The following is a 21,562-nucleotide window of genomic DNA, read 5'->3' as shown; positions in this document are numbered from 1 at the left end:
TAGTTTTATAGTTTGGGTCGTTACGAATGGGTCGATACCAAATATGTGTGCTTTTTTTAACAAGTTCATTTTTTCCTATACTAAAAGTCTTATTATAGGAAAAAAAACATTTTTTGTTTATGTAACTTATAACTTTTATTTTTTTTTAAATATTTTTATTACTTTTTTTAACTTTTTAGTACTTGTCCCGCTAGAGGACATTTAGACTTGCAGCTTTGATCGCTGCTAGAGTACATTACACTACCTACGTAGTGTAATGTATTCTAACTGTCATTGTGATGTGACAGTCACACTGACAGGAAGCCTAGGAGTACCGGCCGGAGGCTGCTCCTCCGAGGCTTAAAGGAACAGTGTCATCACAATTTTTTTTTTAATATGTTAAAGATGTTAGTGCTTTATTAAAAACGTTTATATTTATTTGTGTGTTTGTGTTTTACTTTTTCTTATTTTTACACTTTTTCTTCTCTATGGGGGCTGCCATTTTTTGTTCCATTTCTGTATGTGTCGATTAACGACACATACAGACATGGAATACGGCAGCCACAGTCCCATAGAGACTGCGAACGGGTCCCGTCCCATCCACTTCTGTGTACGCCGACTGTGTGGGAACTGCGCATGAGCCGCTCCCACACAGTCCAAATTGAAATTGGCGCCGTCCGGCGCCATTTTCCTGTGGACCGGAAGTCGCGGCCGGACAGTAATATTACTACTTCCGGTCGCGGCTTCCGGACTTGTGCACTTGGACCAGCGGCAGCAGACGGAGCGGACGGGCCGGAGGGAGCCGCGGCGGCAGGAGCAGGTAAGATATTTCAATGTATGTTCGTGTTTGTGTACGTTTACTACTGTATGTAAACCTACTACACTGTGTGTTAGCTCAAAAAATGGCGACACACAGTGTAGAAGGTTAGACCGTTCAAACCCCTCGTTTATCCCGGCACTAGCCAGGATAAAGGAGGGGGGGATGCTGAGAGCTCACTAGAGCGAGGGCTTTTTACCCAAATTTGCAATGCTGCAATTTTGGGAATAGCTCCATCTAGTGACCAGCAATGGGAAATATTATAAATTAGAATTAATTTATAATATTTCCTGACTCGTGAAAAAAATAAAAAAAATTTGAACAATGTTTAATCACCTACACTCTAAATGTTTAATTAAAAAAAAAAAAAACATGTTTTTCTGGCAACACATTCCCTTTAAGTACACAGCAACCCGGAGGCCATTGTCTGGCCTCCGATTGCCACAACAAGCATCGGCACTTCGTGGGGGCTGCCGATGTGCTTCAAACCCCTTAAGTGCGGCGATCGCAATCTGTTGCCGCATTTATGGGGTTTATTGACGAAATCAGCGGCGATGGTCCGCTGACCAGCAAGACTGGAGTGTCAGCTGTTGGGGACAGCTGACCTCCCGGTTCCGTTAGGACAGTTTGCGGCGGGAACTACTCCACATCTGTACGTCCTGATGCGGGAAACAAGCCCTCTGCAGGACATACAGTTGTGTTGCAGCGCGTGAAGAGATTAAAAATCATTTCTCTATGTGAATTTATTATAACGCAAGTTCCCATGACCGGCTCATGAATATAATAAGTCATCATGTGATAAGTTATTCTTAGTAACACACTTTGTAAATTGAATGCTGGTAATTACATAAAACCTTGTGCCCCGGTCTAGAGGTGGTCACCCCGTCTGTGATACAAGAGTAGATGATGGATTCCAGTCCCCATAAGCTCTATCATGTACATGGCTTTGATTCCAGACAATATCTGGATCACTACTTTTCAGATAAACCTGACATGGCCTTTGGAGAAGACTCCTTGAAATTTATCATTGAAAATCTTAGACAAGTTTTCACAGTGGGTATGTATCGTGAGTATATGTTGACATGTGCATTCTATTATTTTTAACTGTTTTTAAACAATTGAATACAAATTGAGCAAACTTGTTTTTTTCTGGGGTGTGGGAGATCAGGGAGGCTGTAAATACCATTTGACTTTTGGAGAGTGGATTTTGCTTGGTAGTAGTTTTGTTTGAGTATTGCTGCCGTTTTCATTTATAATGTGGGGGTACATGTAAGCTGGGCAGAGTACATCAGGGGCAAAGTCAGGTGGTATAATGATGGGGTTAAATAATCCATAGATGTGTGTTACGCTGTGAAGCAATACTTTCTGCACAGGCCGGTGTCGCACTGATAAATGTTGTCCTTTTTTATCCCCCTTTTGTTCCATACCCTACACTATTGCAGTTTGGGGAATTTTGTTGGGAAAGTGTTGTCCTGGTATAATATGGGCACCCTCGCTTCAAGCAGACATGTTTGGACCATCCCCTTCCTGGTTCCTTAATTTTAGGGCCTTGATTAATCGCCTCTTGAAATAGAAAAAATGTTCCCCTCGGGCCAGCACAACTGCAATTTTTTCTTTCTTGACTTTTGGGAGCCTTAACTAATTATTTTTTTTTATACACGTAGGGGTATGAGGGCTGCTTTTTTGCGGGACGAGCTGCAGTTGTAATTGGTACAATTTTGGGGTACATGCGACTTTCTGATCACTTTTTATCCTTTTTTTTTAAGAGACAAGGTGACCAAAAAACATAAATTTAGTTTTTTCAATTTTTTTTATACAGTGTTCACCATGCATCATAAATTACATGTTAACTTTATTCTGCGGGTCAGTACGATTCCGACGATATCTAATTTATAGCACTTTTTATGTTTTATAACTTTTTGCACAATAAAATTACTTTTGGAAAAAGAATGCATTTATTCTGTCACCATGTTGTGAGAATTATAACATTTAAATTTTTTCATCAACGGAGCTGTATGAGGGCTTCTTTTTTGTGGGATGAGCTATAGTTTTTATAGGAACTATTTTTGGATGCATGTGACTTTTTGATCACTTTTTATTCCAATTTTTGTAGTGCAAATTAACCAAAAACCAGAAATTCTGGCATTGTTTTTCAGGTTTTTTTTGTTACACAATTCACCACATGGAATAAACAACATAATATTTTTATAGTTCAGCACAGGGGGTCATTGTTAGGCCTCCTGTAGCCATAGCAGCAGTCGGCAGCCCTGTGATCGCATGCAGGGCTGCCGATCTGCTACCAACTTCTAAGATGCATCGATCGCATTCGATCTCTGCATCTAAGGGGTTAATGGCAGGAAACGGAGCTAGCTCCTGTCCCTGCCATTACAGGTGGATGTCAGCTGTAACATACAGCTGACAGCCACTGCTGATAACGCCGGCTCAGCTCCTGAGCAGGAGCCATCTTGCTGTCGACTACTGAAGCCTTTTAGGCCCCGCCTCCTGCCAGGTCCTGGAAGGCTTCCATACTAGACAGACCATGAGGCCAGTATTAGCTTTTTAGTTGCCATTGCAGCCACGGCACCCCGGCAATTTCGTTGCTGGTGTGCCGATGAGCTGCAAACACCTTAAATGCAGCGATCGATTTTGATCACTTCATATAAGGGGTTAATGTCGGGCATTGAAGCTAACTTCGGTCCCCGCCTTTACAGCAGGATGTCAGCTGAGCATACCCTCACTGTGTGTGTTATCTGTGGTATCACATAGGACTGCTGACTGCAGGTAACGTCTACTGCATTATCTGTACTCAAAGAGCTATCACCGTGTGTTATCTGTGGTGTTACATAGGGCTGCAGGTAAAATTTACTGCATTATCTATACTGTGTGTATATATGTGCCTGTATGCATATATATGGGTCTTTATGTGTGCATATGTCTCTGTGTTTGTATGTGTATATGTGTATCTGTGCATGTAAACATGTGCCTGTGTGTCTATATATGTGACTAAATGTATTTGTATATGTGCCAGTATGTGTGTGTATATATGTCCACAAAGGAGAAAAGAAAACCTGGAACACACATGCACTTGCTATACTTTATCTATTGCTGTTTAGCAAAATGAAAATGTACAAACATGAGGTTCTAAGTAAACATTTTGATCAAACTGTATAAGCCACTTGCCACTTCACAGCGACCTCTTTCAAGTGGGTCCCTACTCTACAAAGTGTAGTATCCCATGGCAATTAATGCCGCTGCAATACAACTGAAGAGGGGCAACCCTGCAGACAAACAGCACCCATACTGCCACTCTAAGCCACCTTGGCTCTGGACCACGTCCCCTCAGAAATACAGCACCACAGCAGCAAAAAATCACCACACAACTCCACAAAAAATAAACAGATGGAAAAAACTCACATTTCCTTATAGTCTCAGGGGCCAAACTGAGAACAAATAGGTAGAAACCTTTTTAATTTGCAGTCTCCTGCTATTTAAAAACACCTAGGCCAAATCGGGGTGGAGTGCTTTATCGCGTCACTGGTCGATACCGGTGATGTGATCGAGGTCAAAACCATGTATGGCCAAACAGCCCAGTGTCCATTGAAGGACCCTAGGGCTGTCTGACCATATTTCCTGTTGTTAGGGCATACTGATGTATACCCTAACAACTGCCTGTATACAATCAGTACACAGGCTAATGTACTGGCATATAGATATATGAAAACTGGAGCGAAACTGCTTTTTTTCAGAATTTTTACCAAAATAAAAATTTACATAAACTAAATGATAATGTAAATGTACCAAAAACTGCCACCTACATAAAGTACAACTCGTCCCGTAAAAAACAAAGTCTCATACAGCTACGTCGAAAAAAATAAATATTAAGCGCGCCGGGATGCAAAGAGGGAAATATAAAAAAAAATGTTCTGTCCTCAAGGCCAAAATTTTCCTTGTCCTTAAGGGGTTAAAACATATTGAAAACGTTTGGATTTTTCAAGTTACGGCCCTATGATCCTCCCTTCTCCTTTTATTTCCCCTTACTACAAGAACTACCTCAGATGGTTGCAATCTTCACCTTCAAAAAAAACATTGATGTCATCAATTTATAGAACAGTTGAGGATTATTTAATCTCATTTTTAGAATTTAGGGTATTGGAAACCCAATGTTTACATAGTTTGCTAGAAGTGACACAGACATATGTCCTTGTTTATCCACAAAATCTATGATGGTTTAACATATTAGATGTTTCAGTAGCCAAACTTTTTTTCTACAGGTCATATTAATGGAGACATCTTGGTTGACCTCAGTCTTGGTTCATTTGTTCATCATCTGTATTCAGCCTGTGAGTTTTTCGAAAACATCATTGTGCTAAAGGTCAGTAGCAGATGCATCATGGAGCTGAAGAGATGGGTGGACGACCGTACAGGAGCATTTAATTGGGGCCACACATTAACACTTCAAGAGAAAGAGGAAAACAGGTGATATATTTGTGCAAATATGAAGAGAAAAAAAACTGTCATTGTGATTGTTGCTTCTTATACAAAAAATATCAGGGGAGATGGGATAAAGATCCATGAAAAAGTTTATTCTGTTAGAACTAAAGTCAAAACTTACAATTTTTATTACCACTTAGTTGAATATTCTTATACAAGTTAATTCTGGAAAGACACAGCATAATGCCTTATTCACACGAGTGTTTAATCTGTCTGTGTGATGGCCGTTAAAACAATAGCCGTCACACGGACGCATGTTTTTCAATGGGGCCATTCACACGGCCGTTGTTTCAACGGACTGTGTGAAGGGTCCGTTGAAAAATAGAACATTTCCTATTATCTTCCATTTTCAAGGATCCTTCCATAGGCTCACTTCTATGGGGATCAGTGAAAACAGGACCCGCGCGGGGTCACCTAGTACGTGAAAAATGACAAGTTTTTCATGTCCGAGCTTCCCCATGCTCATATGAATCTAGCCTAAGTCGGACACTTGGTTCAACAGTCTTGAATTATTTCAAGCTATACCTCTAGTATTGATGTTCAATACTCCAGTGTTAAGTACTGAGCCACCATGTTGATGTTGACTGTGGGACAATCACTTTACATGTATTTTTTTATTTTCCAGTGATCAGTTTCAGAACCGGGAAGCAAAACTGAGATCAGCCATTCAACATGTAGTGAAATACGACCTGGAGAAAGAGAATATGACAGAGCCGCTGGTCTTACCACCAGCCGATTGTGTTATCTGTGCTTGGCTTCTGGGTGCTATCAGCAAAGATCAAGATGATTACATAAAAAATATGAGGAAGTTCTCTAGGTTGCTGAAACCTGGAGGACACATTATAATAATTGGGATTTTAGGTGCAACATATTTCACAGTTGGAAAAGACAAGTTCCAAGTTATTCCATATGATGAGGATTTTGTCAGGAAAGCTCTAGTTGGAGAAGGCTTTATCATTGATTACTGTAAGGTCAAGGAGAGAACGGCTGTCAGTGACCTTATTGACTATAAGGCCGCCATATTTATTGCAGCTCACAAGGAGAAGTAGGGCATGACCACACATGGCGGAATTCCTCCGCAACTGTCCGCATCAATGCCGCACCTAATCCGGGTTGCGGATTACGGCGGCGGATCTGCACAAAATGTGCAGAAAATTGATGCGGACTGGCCGCTGCGGTCTGCAGGAAAAGTGCTTCCCTTCTCCCTATTCAGTGCAGGATAGAGAGAAGGGACAGCACTTTCCCTAGTGAAAGTCAAAGAAATTCATACTTACCGCCCGTTGTCTTGGTGACGCGTCCCTCTTTCGGCATCCAGCCCGACCTCCCTGGATGACGCTCCAGTCCATGTGACCGCTGCAGCCTGTGCTTGGCCTGTGATTGGCTGCAGCCGTCACTTAGAATGAAACGTCATCCTGGGAGGCCGGACTGGAGACAGACGCAGGGAGTTCTCGGTAAGTATGAACTTATATGTTTTTTTACAGATACATGTATATTGAGATCGGTAGTCACTGTCCTGGGTGCAGAAACAGTTACTGCCGCTCGCGTAACTCTTTCAGCACCCTGGACAGTGACTATTTACAGACGTCTCCTAGCAACGCTCCCGTCATTACGGGAGCCCCATTGACTTCCTCAGTCTGGCTGTAGACCTAGAAATACATAGGTCCAGCCAGAATGAAGAAATGTCATGGTAGTAAAAACAATACGCTCCGCAGCACACATAAGATCTGCGGACTTCATTGCGGAATTTCGACTCTCCATTGAAGTCAATGGAGAAATTCCGCCATGAGTCCGCAACCAGTCCGCCACTGCTCCGCAACAGACAGAGCATGCTGCGGACACCAAATTCCGCTCCGCAGCCTATGCTCCGCAGCGGAATTGTACGCATCGTGTAAACGAACACTGCTAAATTAAAGTGAAAGTCAATGGAGAAACGGCTCCGCTGCGGATTAACGCTGCGGAGTGTCCGCAGCGGAATTTAAGTGAAATTCCGCCATGTGTGAACCCGCCCGTAGGTTGAATATTATAAAGTCTTCATGTCATTACTTCATATGTTTAGCTTAAAAACAGATATAATAATCAGAAAGAAGCTTCCTTAGTGCAGTATAGAATAGTATAAAAATAATTGTTCAGTTATTTTTGGGACTTTTCCTTGGACTGGTCCTAGATAATATTGCAGAGACCGAGTCTGATCATCTGGGACATCACGGGAGTCTGGAATCTTGGGATCAGTTGCTTTCTCATTGTTGTTCTGTTTTGTATCTGCTTTATATAAATAGTGTAATAAAGCGAAGCATGGAGCATTTAACTGTTTGCGTCCTTGACTTGGGGGGGGGAGACTTCCTGCTCTATATGTTTTACAGACCTTGATTTATAAACCGAAACTTACAAACTTTAAGACAAAACAATATAATAATTCACAAGGGTTTTGCTCTATGATTTCATTTACTTAGATATTTTTTTAGAGACACCTGTTACTTTGTTTATCTAGAATCTAGTGCACAATTTGATTGCTTAAAAAAAAAATTTCAGAACATTATCGCCAATCCTGTAAATAGATGATAATTTATGAGTCTGGGAAAACCCCTTTAAGGAGATTTGTAGCTCTGAATCAGGAAAACGGATCCCAGAATTCTATAAAGATATAATATTAAATGATTTGGCACAGAATTTTGAACCAATTTATATTAAAAAATACAAAACGGTTCAAGAGTGGACGTTTACTTTAAAGATAATGGGGGGAATGTTTAAATACAGTACTCCAGTTTTGTAGCGTATAAAAGTTGCACATTGCATAGAAACGCTATTTTTGAGCAAAAACATTGTGACTTTTGCATTTTTACGCCACCATTTTTTTAAATAAAGTGGGCATAGTTCAGTAGAAGGGGGTGGGGCCACCAGCAGCCTTGTACATTTACTATAGTTTATGCCAGAAACTAGCGTAAATTAAAGCACAAATCTTCCCCAGCTCGCAGCTAAAATAGATTTGAAATCTTGGTCCAATGACAGACAAGTGGTGTACACCTCTTAATAAATTAAATGTATTTTATTTCAGTGCTCCTCATATTAGAATTGTCATATAAAACGCCAGTCTTAATAAATTCCCCCATTATCTATTCGATATTTTGCTGCTCCTTACACTTCTTTAAGGAGTTGTCCATAGACTCTAATAGGGAATTCTGAGTTAATATAGTGAGGACCCTGTTCAGAATCCTGTCCTGTCCTGCATTACACAGATAACACATTAATATGAATGGACACTGTGCAATTCTTAATTTATCCTGTGGTGGTGTTGCAGGGAAATTAAATACTTGCTTCTAGGTTTCTGATATATTACAGCTGATCACTGGGGTCTCAGCAGGGGCTCACATTGTGTTCTGTTTATTGTTACAGGACCCTTCTAACAAGTAGGGATTTTTTCAAAGAGGAGAACTCCATTAGTATATACAACCTGCACATAACCAGAATTTGAATAGAATATGATTTTACTATGAATTTTTTGTAAAGCAATTGGTTAATTTGTTGTTATAGCGGCTTTGTTTTTGGAACACTTCCTTGTACTGATAATAGTGTCGGGAACTCGTGTGATCATCTGGGACATCATGGGGTATTATGCGGCTTCTCGATATTTGCATTATAATAACATTGTGATTAGGATAAACATATAACATATAACTGTGTCTTTCCTTGAGGAGATCATTGTTACTTGTCTGCTCCTGAGTATAGGTATAAAAAATGTATGAACCTTAGATTTCTCTTAAATCTAAGACACAGAAAGTTAAAATAAAAAGACATAAAATATTAGCTGTTTCATACGGTGGAATTTGGAGGTTAAAAAAAGAGGTAAAAGGAAATAATTTTTTAACGTAAGTTACGCCCATTTTTTACAGGTCCAGCTGTAAAATATAGTGCAAAAAAATTCATTACGCAGTTGTCTATAACAACCAATCACAACACAGCTGTATTTTTTCAAGGCAGTGATATGTAAAATCTAAATGTTGTTATGGGCAACAGCTGCACCCATAATAAGCTTAGTAGAGAAATAACCTGCAAAGTCAGTTTAACTCAGACCATAATTTGTACGTCATGGAAAGACAACTCCCAGCATGGGCTAAACAATGGTAAGGATTTGCTGTACCTTCTGAAGGTAGTGTCACAAACTACCCCCTGTAGTTAGTGCCACACACTGTGCTCCCTGAAAATACTGTGCCACACACACATACACACACACTGTGCCTCTGTGCCTCCTAAAAGTAAAATGCCACACACTGTGCTCCCTGAAGATAAAGTACCATACACACTGTGCCCCCTACAGATAGTGCCACACACATAGTGCCCTCTGAAAATACAGCACCACATGTGCAGTGCCCCTCAAATATAGAGCCTGACTCTGTGCCCCCCAAAAACGAATTACCACATGCTGTACCCCCTGAAAGTGAAGAACCAAACAGTGCCCACATAGATGAAGTGCCACACAATTCAGCGACCCTAAAACAAGTAAAGCAAACCTATCTGTCCCTGTTGCCTAGCTGTCATACAGCGATGCAGGCCTGGCCTACTTTAGTCAAGCGGTACAGTGCTGGAACTACGTCAGCGGCACGATTAGGTCATCGCACCTTTTATATTACAAACAATACAGGTAACTGATGGTCTCCTTGCTATCAAGGACGCCATTTAGGACTGTTCAATAGTATCTGAGTCCTAAAAGAGACACATTTAAGATCAGATTAGGATCTCTCTACCTCCCGGTTCCACAAACTAGGTGTCATTTTAACATCCGGTTAGGGAGAATCGGGTAGAACCCAACCCCGTATGTAAGGCTTTGGATGTTGTATATCTAGATTTTTCAAAAGCATTTGATGCAGTTCCACGTGAAAAGCTTGGTGTAAAGGATCTGCCAGACACAGCTTCTGTGTCGACGCCCGTGGTTAATCAGTCTGCATCTGCTCCTAGGTCTTATAGAGTGACTCGATCTGCTACCACTCAGGCTGGTAGGCTTAGGAGTGGGAGAACCTATCACAGCCTGGCCAGACGGAGCTAGCTCCCGCCCTCGGTCTATTTATACCTTCATTTCCTGCTCTTCCTTTGCCTGTGATTCTGTCTGGTTTCCTGGCTCTCCTGTTCCTGCTTGTACTATTGACCTCTGCTTCAAATTGACCCTGGCTTTACTGACTAATCTCCTGCTCTGCGTTTGGTACCTCATACACTCCTGGTTTGACTTGGCTCGTTCACTACTCATGTTGCTCACGGTGTTGCCGTGGGCAACTGCCCCATTTCCCTTAGCTTCTGTGTATCCTTGTCTGTTTGTCTGTCGTGCACTTATCGAGCGTAGGGACCGTCGCCCAGTTGTACGCTGTTGCCTAGGATGGGCCGTGCAAGTAGGCAGGGACTGAGTGGTGGGTAGATTAGGGTTCACCTGTCTGTCTCCCTACCCCGACATTACATAATCACAGGCCCATATACCTTTTCTACCCTGTTTCCTACACAACTATGGACCCCCTTGAGACCCTGGCTCAGCAAATGCAGGGTCTCTCCCTACAGGTCCAAGCCCTGGCTCAGAGGTGCAACCAGCGTGATGTTAACCAGGTAGTGCCCTCCACCTCACCTCTTGAACCCCACCTAAAGTTGCCTGACCGGTTCTCAGGGGACAGGAAGACTTTTTTCTCCTTTCGGGAGAGTTGTAGGCTCTATTTCCGATTAAGACCCCACTCCTCAGGTTCTGAGAGCCAGCAAGTGGCTATAATTATGTCCCGGCTCCAGGACGGCCCCCAAGAATGGGCCTTCTCCATGGCTCCTGACGCCCCTGAACTTTCCTCTGTTGACCTTTTTTTTTCTGCTCCCGGGCTCATCTATGACGAGACTGACAAGACTGCCTTTGCCGAGAGTCAGCTGGTGACCTTACGTCAGGGTAAGAGACCCGTTGAGGAGTACTGTTGTGACTTTAGGAAGTGGTGCGTAGCTTCTCAGTGGAATGACCCTGCCTTGAGGTGCAAGTTTAGATTGGGTCTGTCGAACGCCCTGAAAGACCTATTAGTTAGCTATCCCTCTTCTAAATCTCTCTAGATCAGGTTATGACTTTAGCGGTATGTCTTGACTGACGTTTCAGGGAACGACGACTTGAACATTTTTGTGCCTTCTCCTCTGGCTCCCCCATGATGGCTCCCGAGGTTCCATTGCTTCGTTCTTCCACGGGAATCTCGGATGAACCTATGCAACTCGGGGCCTCCGTGTCTCCCCAACAACGTACAGAGCTCCGCAGGAAGAATGGTCTCTGCTTCTACTGTGGGGATGACAAGCATCAAGTGAACAACTGTCCAAGGCGTAAGAATAAGCAGCCGGAAAACTTACATACCTAAGTGACCATCGGGGAGGTCGCTTGGGCGCACAGATATTTCCCGTATACATGAAATCTAATAAGATCTTGCTTCCCTCTCATGTCTCTTTTGAGGGTAGGTCTGCCACCGGCAGTGCCTTCGTGGATTCAGGGTCTTCTGCTAATATTATGTCTGTGGAATTTGCTATGTCTCTAGCTATGCTATTGATTGATTTGCCTAAACCTGTCCCAGAAGTGGGTATCGACTCCACTCCACTTGCTAATGTTTATTTTACGCAACATACCCCTGTTTTTGAACTCATTGTTGGCTCCATTCATTTGGAGCAGTGCTCTGTACTGGTGATGCAGGGATTATCGTCCGATTTGGTTTTAGGCCTTCCCTGGTTGCAGATGCATAATCCCATATTTAACTGGAATACTGGGGATCTTACCAAATGGGGTAATGAATGCATGACGTCCTGTTTTTCTGTTAATTTTATTTCTCTTCCTGAGGAGGTGATGTTTTTTCTAAAAAGGCCTCCGAAGTGTTACCTCCTCATAGAGAATATGATTGCGCAATCGATTTGGTACAAGGAGCTAAGCTCCCTAAGGATAGGATTTTTAATCTCTCTTGTCCCGAACGTGAGGCCATGAGAGAATATATCCAGGAAAGCCTGGCCAAGGGTTACATTCGCCCCTCTACTTCTCCGGTAGGTGCTGGCTTCTTCTTCGTAGGGAAGAAGGATGGTGGTCTTAGGCCGTGCATCGATTACCGAAACTTGAATAAGGTCACTGTAAGGAACCAGTATCCCCTTCCTTTGATTCCTGATCTCTTCAATCAGGTTCAGGGGGCCCAATGGTTCTCTAAGTTTGATCTTCGGGGGGCTTATAACCTTATCCGAATCAGAGAAGGGGATGAGTGGAAGTCTGCGTTTAACACGCCCGAAGGTCATGTCGAATACCTCGTCATGCCCTTTGGGTTGTGTAATGCTCCCGCGGTCTTCCAGAATTTCATAAATGAGATTTTAAGAGACTAACTGGGGGTATTTCTTGTAGTGTACCTTGATGACATACTTGTGTTTTCCAAGGACTGGTCCTCCCACATTGAGCATGTCAGGAAGGTGCTCCAGGCCCTTCGGGAAAACAAACTGTTTGCTAAATCTGAAAAATGTGTGTTTGGGGTGCAGGAGATACCATTTTTGGGTCAAATCCTCACTCCTAATGAATTCCGCATGGACCCTGCCAAGGTTCAGGCTGTGGCTGAATGGGTCCAACCTGCCTCCCTGAAGGCGTTACAGTGCTTCCTGGGGTTTGCTAATTATTACAGGAGATTTATTGCTAACTTCTCGGTCATCGCTAAGCCTCTTACGGATCTTACTCGCAAAGGTGCTGATCTCCTCCACTGGCCTCCGGAGGCGGTCCAGGCTTTTGAGATCCTTAAGAAGTGCTTTATCTCTGCCCCAGTGCTGATTCAGCCTAACCAAATGCAGCCATTCATCGTGAAGGTTGACGCCTCCGAGGTGGAGGTGGGTGCTGTCTTGTCCCAGGGTGCCAGGTCCCTCACCCATCTCCGTCCCTGTGCCTACTTCTCCAGGAAATTCTCCCCCACTGAGAGTAACTATGATGTGGGCAACCGCGAACTCTTAGCCATTAAATGGGCATTTGAAGAGTGGCGCCACTTCTTGGAGGGGGCTAGGCACCAATTAACTGTCCTTACCGACCACAAGAATCTGGTTTTCCTAGAATCTGCCCGGAGGCTAAACCCGAGACAAGCTCGGTGGGCGTTGTTTTTTACTAGACTCAACTTTGTCGTCACCTATATGGCTGGGTCTAAAAATATTAAAGCTAATGCACTGTCGCATAGCTTCATGGCCTGCCCTCCTTCGGAGGAATATCCTGCTTGTGTTTTGCCCCCAGGTATAATCATATGCTCTGTTGATTCTGACTTAGTCTCCGAAATTGCGACTGATCAAGGTTCAGCTCCCAGGAACCTTCCTGAGAAGAAAGCTGTTTGTTTCCCTGCAATTCCGGCTAAGGGTACTCAGGGAAAATCATGACTCTGCACTATCTGGCCACCCAGGCATCCTGGGTACCAAGCACCTCATTGCTAGAAACTATTGGTGGCCTGGGTTGCCTAAAGACGTTAAGGCCTACGTCGTCGCTTGTGAAATTTGTGCTAGGTCCAAGACTCCCAGGTCCCAAAAATGAAAGTGGTGCGGTTACATCATCGCGCCGCTAGCGTCGTTGAAAGGCACAGATTGGCGGGGCAAGTCACTTTTTCCTGCCAATTAGCGTCATTGTAAGGTGCTGAATGGTCGGGCACGGAACTTGCTCGGTCATTCAGCGCATATGCATGTAATTGTATCTGCATCGTACAGACGCAGGTACAATTAGTGCAGGAGGGGGTGGCGGCGGCTGGTTTCAGTGACGCCGCCGCCCCCTCAGAAAGGCAGCAGGCCGCTGCCTGAGGCAAGAAGCTCATCTCGCCTCATGGACGGTATGGCCCTGCTGATAATACACACTAACCCCCCACCTTATTTCCTTTTGACCTATTTTAATACCCAGTACATTGCATACTTCACTCTCTCATCGCAAAATTACTCTTTTTGGTTCTAACACCCTTTTCCCAAATCACAGCTACTACGGTTTATTGTTGTTCTATATTCTGTTTCTGTTGTCTATAATTAAACATGCACTGATGTACGAAAAAATAGTACATTTCCAATGACAAGTAAGGACCTGTAATAATATTTCTTGTTTCTTTTGTCTGCATGAACGCATGCTGGGGGAGAAACCCTTTAATATATACATCTTGCACATAACCAGAATTTTAACAAAATATGATTTTATTATGAATGGCTTGTTAAGCAATTGGTATTTGTTGTGGCCCCTATGTTTTTGGAACATTTCCTTGCACTGATAATAGTGCCAGGAACTAGTGTGATCATCTGGGACATCATGGGGTGTTATGAGGCTTCTGGCTATTTGCATTATAATAACATTGTGATAAAGATAAACATATAACATATAACTGTGTGCTTTCCTTGAGGAGATCATTGTTATTTGCCTGCTCCTTAGCTCCTCCCCCTTGTTCATTCCAATAATGGAAACAATATTATTAAAGATAAGGCAAACGACCTCCAGACAAGGACTGCAGGTTGGGAATTTGAACACAAAACTGCAGCATTTTCTGACGGCCTGCGCTTTTTTATAACAAATCCTTTGGTAGAATTACCCCAAATACTACACATTTTTAGGGAGTTTGATTGGGTGTCAAACTTTAAGATAAACTTTGACAAATCCGAAGCCTTAAACATTAACATATCTCAAGTGGTGATTCATACGAAGGAAGAAAAAGGAGGATCCTATAGGGCGCTGCTGCGTGGTTGTGGTGGAAAGTCAATGAAAAATGGAAGATATATAATAATAATTTATTGAACAATAGGTGGCTACGCGTTTCAACACTGAACTAGTGTCTTCCTCATGGCCTGAGGAAGACACTAGTTCAGTGTTGAAACGCGTAGCCACCTATTGTTCAATAAATTATTATTATATATCTTCCATTTTTCATTGACTTTCCACCACAACCACGCAGCAGCGCCCTATAGGATCCTCCTTTTTCTTCCTTCGTATGCTTCAATTAGCGGTGACCATTCGTTTTCACCGGTTTTGGATCCTGGCAGCAGCATAGTGGAGTTACTTATTGCCTTTACCAACTTCCACGTGGTGAGCATATTAACTACGTTCTGCATTTATTTTTTAGTCCGATTGACCTGCACTATGTGGCGCCGTGCCTTTTGCTTCTTTATTTACTTCAAGTGGTGATTGGGGTTGTTAAATCTCAATCCCCATTTAATTGGCCAATAGCTGAATTACAATATTTGGATTAAAAAATGACATCAGATACTAAGCTACCTTTTCAACGCAACTATAATCCCCTGTACCAAAAAATTCAAGATTTCTTATCTGAATTTAAAATCCCCTATATGTCATGGCTAGGCCGATAGAACCTCCTCACTACATATGTTCTCCCTCAAGTTCTAAAGTTCTATATAGACTTCAATCACTGCCAATTGACATACCTGCATACTAGTCCATGAAATTTAGACGTCTATTCACAGGAGTTTTATGTAACAACCAACGTCCTAGACTGGCACACACTCTTCTCACACAGAAAAATAACTCTGGAGGAATTTCCTTACCTTACCTTCACACCTACTATAAGGCTATACATCTATGTGGATGGACTTGTATAGCAAACCCAACCGTTGCACACCGAGATGTGGATATAGAACGTCACCTGATGGGAGGGAAACTCGTCACTTACTTATGTTTCAAGGCGACTTTGCCTTCTAAATCGATACTGGTGAGTGAACTAACTAGAGGACTTATTTGTCAATCTTTGCCAGATCTTCATATGCAAAACTATAAACTTTCTTTGTTGGCACCGTTCTCAGTTCTCCCCTGTTTTATCAATCGGAAATCCATGGAGATTCCAGATACATGGTTGCAACTTCAACACTCAAAACTTTCTAGGATTTTTGACAATACAAAATTACAAACTCTACCGACGATTCATGACAAATTACACATTGCACCCCCCACGAGTCTACAGACTCTTGATTTTTCAAGCACTTGTCAAAAATTCTTAGAGGATCCCAATAGATGAAAGGTCGACCCCACTTGGCTATAAAATTATGTTTTGTACAACTCTCCACATAGAAAGTCACTCTCTAATATATATGCTGGTCTAATATCTATTTCCCCTACATCAATACTGGGCTATGTGACAGCTTGTTAAACAGAATTGCAGTGGGTCTTTTCAACAGAAGAAACTTAATACATTCTTATATATATACTGTTTCTGTTATCTTTAATTGAACATGCACTGATGTACGGAAAGATATTACCTTCCCAATGACAAGTAAGGACCTGTAATAATACGTCTTGTTTCTTTTCTCTGTATGAACACATGCTGGATTAATTTGCTTTTTTGTGAAGGGAGGTTATTGCTCTCTAGTTTAACATTGTCGCCATCATGTATTTGCCTTCCGACAACTAGAGAATGTTTTGATGGTTTGTCATAAGAATATTCTATTTTACACATCAATTTAACTGACACTTTGCATGAATAAAAAAGAGTTTTTACAAATATGTTGGGGGGAGTTTTAAAATACAGTACGTTACTTTTCTTGCGTAAAAAAGTCGAAATTTACATAAAAACTCAGTTTTGAGAAGAGAATTTGCGACTTTTGCATTGTTATGCTACCTTTGCAATTTTTTTTCAAAAAGTGTGCAGAGTTTAGTGGAGGGGGCAGGAGCCACCAGCGGCCTTACACGATTTATATAATTTACACCGGTTTTGTAATATTTTGCTGCTCTTTACACTTCTTTAAGAAGTTGTCCATATACTTTATTAGGAAAGTCTGAGTTAAAATAATAAGCTCCTCTGTTCAGAATCCTGTCCTGTCCTGCATTAGACAGATAACACATTGATATGAATAGGCACTGTGCAATGCTTAATTTCCCCTGTGCTGGCGCTGTCAGGTTTCTCATAGAGTACAGCTGATCACTGGGGTCTCAGCTTGCACATAACCAGAATTTGAATAAAACATGATTTTACTCTGAATTTCTTGTTAAGCATTTGGTTAATTTGTTTTTATAGCCGCATTGTTTTTGGAGTCTTTCCTTGGACTGATAATAGTGCCGGGAACTATTGTGATCATCTGGGACATCACGGGGTATTATGAGGCTTCTGGTTATTTGCATTATATAAACATTGTGATAAAGATTAACATATAACTGTGGGCTTTCCTTGAGGAGATCACTGTTATTTGCCTGCTACTTAGAATATGTAGTAAGAATATTGATTTATGAATCTTAGATTCCTCTTGAGACCAAAGGGCCAAAAAGTTAAAATGAATAGACAAAAAAATATTAGCCCTATACACATCCATGTTTTAACAGAAGTGACAAAGCAGCTGCAAGACTGTTAGAAGAACTTTCTATTCTTTCTTTCTATTCTTATCAAAATAGAATCGAGGAGTCATCTGAATAGAGATGCGCTACTTTTATTCTTATCGATAAGGAGACAAATACGGCAAAATGTCTGCCTCCACCCTGAATGAAAGAGTTTGTATACATATTCTGAGAAAGACATGTCCGGACTAGTTCTTAATAAATTTTGCTTCATATATCACACTTGACACCTAAAAACAAAACTAATTGGAAGTTTAAGTTCTGTCTGGAAATTCGAATCTCCCTTTTTAGGAATTCAGCTACCCCCTCCTCATATATAATATCAGTTATTTTAACAATAAAACATATTAGACATTTTGTTAGTCAAGGCTTTTACAGATAAGTTTGCATACACATTTTTAGTCTGCAATAGATAAATTTAAAACTTTCCTAACATTCCCCCTGTTGTAAATTTTTCAAGGAATGTTCTATGACACATCCAAAACAGGTTCTCTTCTTAAGTTTTCACCAATTTTTTCATACATCAAAATCTTGATAGTCGTCATGGGTGTTTCCAAGTCATCGTATATGTCCTCATTTTGAATCTCTTGGTACATTGTTTTGTAATTGAAGTGTCAATGTGTCTCAGAATTAGTCCCCGTGTGCAAGAAATGCAACAACACCCACGAGTTAAAAGTATCGCTGTCACTGTTGCTAAGGAAACCAATAGACTGATTCTGTGGTTACTCCATTTTCCAAACCATACTTCAAGCCAATTAGTGAAGATGTCATTTATTCCGGAGTTTCCGCAAGCTCTTCGGGTAGGGAATATAGTCCATCCAATGCCTTGGTAACACTACCATCAGGAGCTGTATTATTGGGAATAAAAGTACAACAGAAAATACCAAACATTTTACAAACACCCCCTTTTTCTGCTAGCAACAAATCCAGGGCCATTCTATTTCACCATGTCATTAAAGATGTAGGTCCCAACAGATTTGCAATGCCCTGTATTGCATCTCTGGTATAATTAACAAATCTCTGTTGATTGTAATAAATGTAATTAATCCAGTCGACATTCTGATTTATCGTAAACCACCAGAAAAGTATAGACTCGAAGCCTGATGCAATCTGATTTCGGGCCTTAAACTAATTTGGCAGCCCTCGGGGTACTCCTATTTCATCTATGTATATTCTATGGTCAAATGAACCTCCCGGGAAAGACCACTTATAGCGATTCAGATAGTCTCCAGGACTATTTTCTTATTCTCTGAAACTATGGGGCTGAACACAAGTGGTTTGGCATCAGAAGCTGAACCACAGTACAGCTTCCCCGCCACTTGGTCAGTAGCCTAGGTCTCAGCTTCCTGTTTCCACATAGCCATCAGAGATCAGTCCTTGCCCTTGTCCGGTTGGTAAACCAATTAGAGGAGTAATTACCATTATCAGTACCAATATCGATGGTGGTTTCGCAACACTCTTCAGTGAGGTTCCCTATTTTTTTACCTTGCCCCTTCCTCAGATAGTAGGTGTAGCTGCCTGGGTAAGTATCTACTAAGGGAGGGATTTCATCTCTCCCCACAGGTGGGTACAACAAAGAGAGTGTCTTAAATAAGTTATCACCAGGATTATATGATGCATTATATAAAGATAACACGCATTTCAAACCTTGTAGGTTCTCCTTATCTGATAGTCTGAAAGGTATACTACCCAGTTGTGGCCTAACTTTTGCACAAGCGATACAGTTTGTTATTTTATTGTGGATTGCAGCGTATCCTATCCAGGCTAACCATTCATTTTTATCACTGTAACCTGTTTCTAATGCCAATTTATCTTCATAAGAGAAGTTGACCAAATAGACTAAAGAGTGTAGGTCTATCTTCGGGGCTAAAGAACTTTCAGTTGCATCCTTTTCCTTAACTTCAATAAAGAAATGCCCTATATGTTTAGCATCTGAAACATCAGCTCCTATAGCATATAGTCCCTTATCCTTTTTATTAGGATTTCGGAAGGTCAAAAAGAACTAGTTACAGTTGGTGGAACTTGTACAAGGAGAGGTAGGTTTCTTAATAATAATCAATTTTTCTTTTAAAGAGGGATTAATGGCAGACATCATGGAATATCCATAATTCCATAATCATTATGGACGGTGGTCCATTTGGCCGAAGACCATGAAGAACATTTTCTTTCCCTAGGGTATTTACGCAGATAGTACAAATGTACTTATCTAAATATGCTAGTTTGTATGCTATGTTTCTATCTGTGCATTGGTCTCTAACCACAGCGCAAAAATCTATTTCATAGGTTGCGATCCCAACTTCAGTGAAATTAAAATAATTATCTCTCCAAGATAAATCTTTTAGGGAATCCTACCCCCCTGACCCTGTTTCCCATGGATCCCATACCTTAGGTTGACACACCTTGGACCCCCATAGGACACCTAGAATAACTAATAATATTTTGCCCTGTTTCCTCCCAGGTTTTGGATGTTTTCTTCACTGAATTTTGAGACCAGTCACTTCTAACAAATGACCACCCTTTGTAATCAGTTTTTTATAGCCTACGAGGATAGTGGCAATTCCCTAACTACCTTACAGTGTGATAAGTGTATCCAAGAGGTATATTCGGCTAGCTTTACAGCCGTAGGTGTGATAAGTAGAACCTGATATGGTCCTTCACAACTAAAATAATACCAGTTTTTGCTTTTTATAACTTTGATCAGGATCCAATTTCCTGGCTTCACAGGTTCAAGTTCAGGTACAGGGTCACCTAGAATACAATTAGAGATAGAAAGTTCCTTGTTGGTTAGCATTTTTACCATATATTCAGCAAGTGTAAAATCAGACTCCTCATCCATCTTAGAGAATGGATTTAACTGTGGTATTACAAATGTCCTATCATACATAATTTCAAAAGGTGTCAAACCTGATGCTGTAGGAGTCACATGCATATTTAGGACTACTAATGGTAAACAATATGCCCAATTCTTCCCAGTCTCTTCCATTATTTTCTTGAGTTGGTTTTTAGTATCCCATTGTGTCTTTCTACCAATCCCGCCGATTTTAATTCTATTCGTAAGTTCTGTACTAGTAAGGATACGACATTATTCACAAAGTGAGATCCATTGTCACTGTATATTTTCTCAGCTATCCCAAACCTAGTAATTATCTCCTTTACGAATGCTTTAGCGACTGTGATAGCATCTGAGCTTGCTGTGGGGGAATACATTTACCCATTTGGTAAATGCATCAATAATCACTAAGCAATATGTCTTCCCTTTGAGTTTCGCATGAGAACCAAGGTCAAAGATAACTAATTTTAATAACATACGACATCAGCATTAATATACTTGTCTTAAAGGAACAATGTCTTTCTTATTCACTACATAAGATCAAGATGGGTTCTCCAGACAAGTTGGCTTCTGCACAAAATGAATTCATTTAAATATTATTTTAATCACTTTCACATTTCCCACCATTTGTTTATTTGACGACATTTTGTACCCAAGCCAGGTTCTTAAAAGAGGGTTTATCCCCTTTCGGACTTTATTTTCACATCTTGCTCTACGGTTATACTTGTCCTGCATAATGCCAAAAAGGTCTATACAGTGGCAACAGTCTAGGCCAACTACTTGGCAAATGCCCCCTTGGGCAGCATTCAAAACATCAAACACATAATCTGTAAAGTGTCCAATCTGTCAGTCACTTTCCCTATATAATGAGAATTCTTTCTAGCTAAACCTACTAATATTGGAAGTAATCCAAACTTCTCCTTCCACGGTACGTGTACTGGACATAAGTGTGTTGCACTGTCACTTACTGTCCTAATGGGACTTTTACCCCTGCAGATATAAAAGGGTCGTGGGCAGCATCTATTTCAAACCTAAAGACACCCAGGTAACATAATGTCAGGGTTCTCATTACTGCCATGTACTTCTAACTTATGAGTGACGACAACAACAACAACAACAACCAGTGACCTTCACCTCATAACTCCACACAAAAACA

The 21,562-nt window shown here is 41.3% G+C and overlaps 1 protein-coding gene across 1 annotated transcript; it reads left to right on the top strand.

Annotated features, from left to right (window-relative positions):
• The first annotated feature begins 1,699 nt into the window (after positions 1-1,699).
• Positions 1,700-6,336, top strand: LOC142662454 (nicotinamide N-methyltransferase-like). Its single transcript, XM_075840659.1, has 3 exons — positions 1,700-1,853; positions 5,068-5,272; positions 5,913-6,336. Exons 1-3 carry the CDS (start codon positions 1,700-1,702, stop codon positions 6,334-6,336), a joined length of 783 nt encoding a protein of 260 aa, XP_075696774.1.
• Positions 6,337-21,562: the final 15,226 nt, after the last annotated feature.

Source organism: Rhinoderma darwinii, chromosome 10, assembly GCF_050947455.1.
Source record: "Rhinoderma darwinii isolate aRhiDar2 chromosome 10, aRhiDar2.hap1, whole genome shotgun sequence".
NCBI lineage: Eukaryota > Metazoa > Chordata > Amphibia > Anura > Rhinodermatidae > Rhinoderma > Rhinoderma darwinii.
The sequence above is the reverse complement of the archived record's forward strand: the minus strand, read 5'-3'. Positions and strand labels throughout refer to the sequence as shown.

Excerpts from the sequence above, each read along its gene's own strand:
- LOC142662454 (XM_075840659.1), top strand. The coding sequence starts at position 1,700 with ATGATGGATTCCAGTCCCCATAAGCTCTATCATGTACATGGCTTTGAT. Across the intron at positions 1,854-5,067 it reads TAGACAAGTTTTCACAGTGG|GTCATATTAATGGAGACATC; the intron begins GTATGTATCGTG and ends TTTTTTCTACAG. Across the intron at positions 5,273-5,912 it reads CAAGAGAAAGAGGAAAACAG|TGATCAGTTTCAGAACCGGG; the intron begins GTGATATATTTG and ends TTTATTTTCCAG.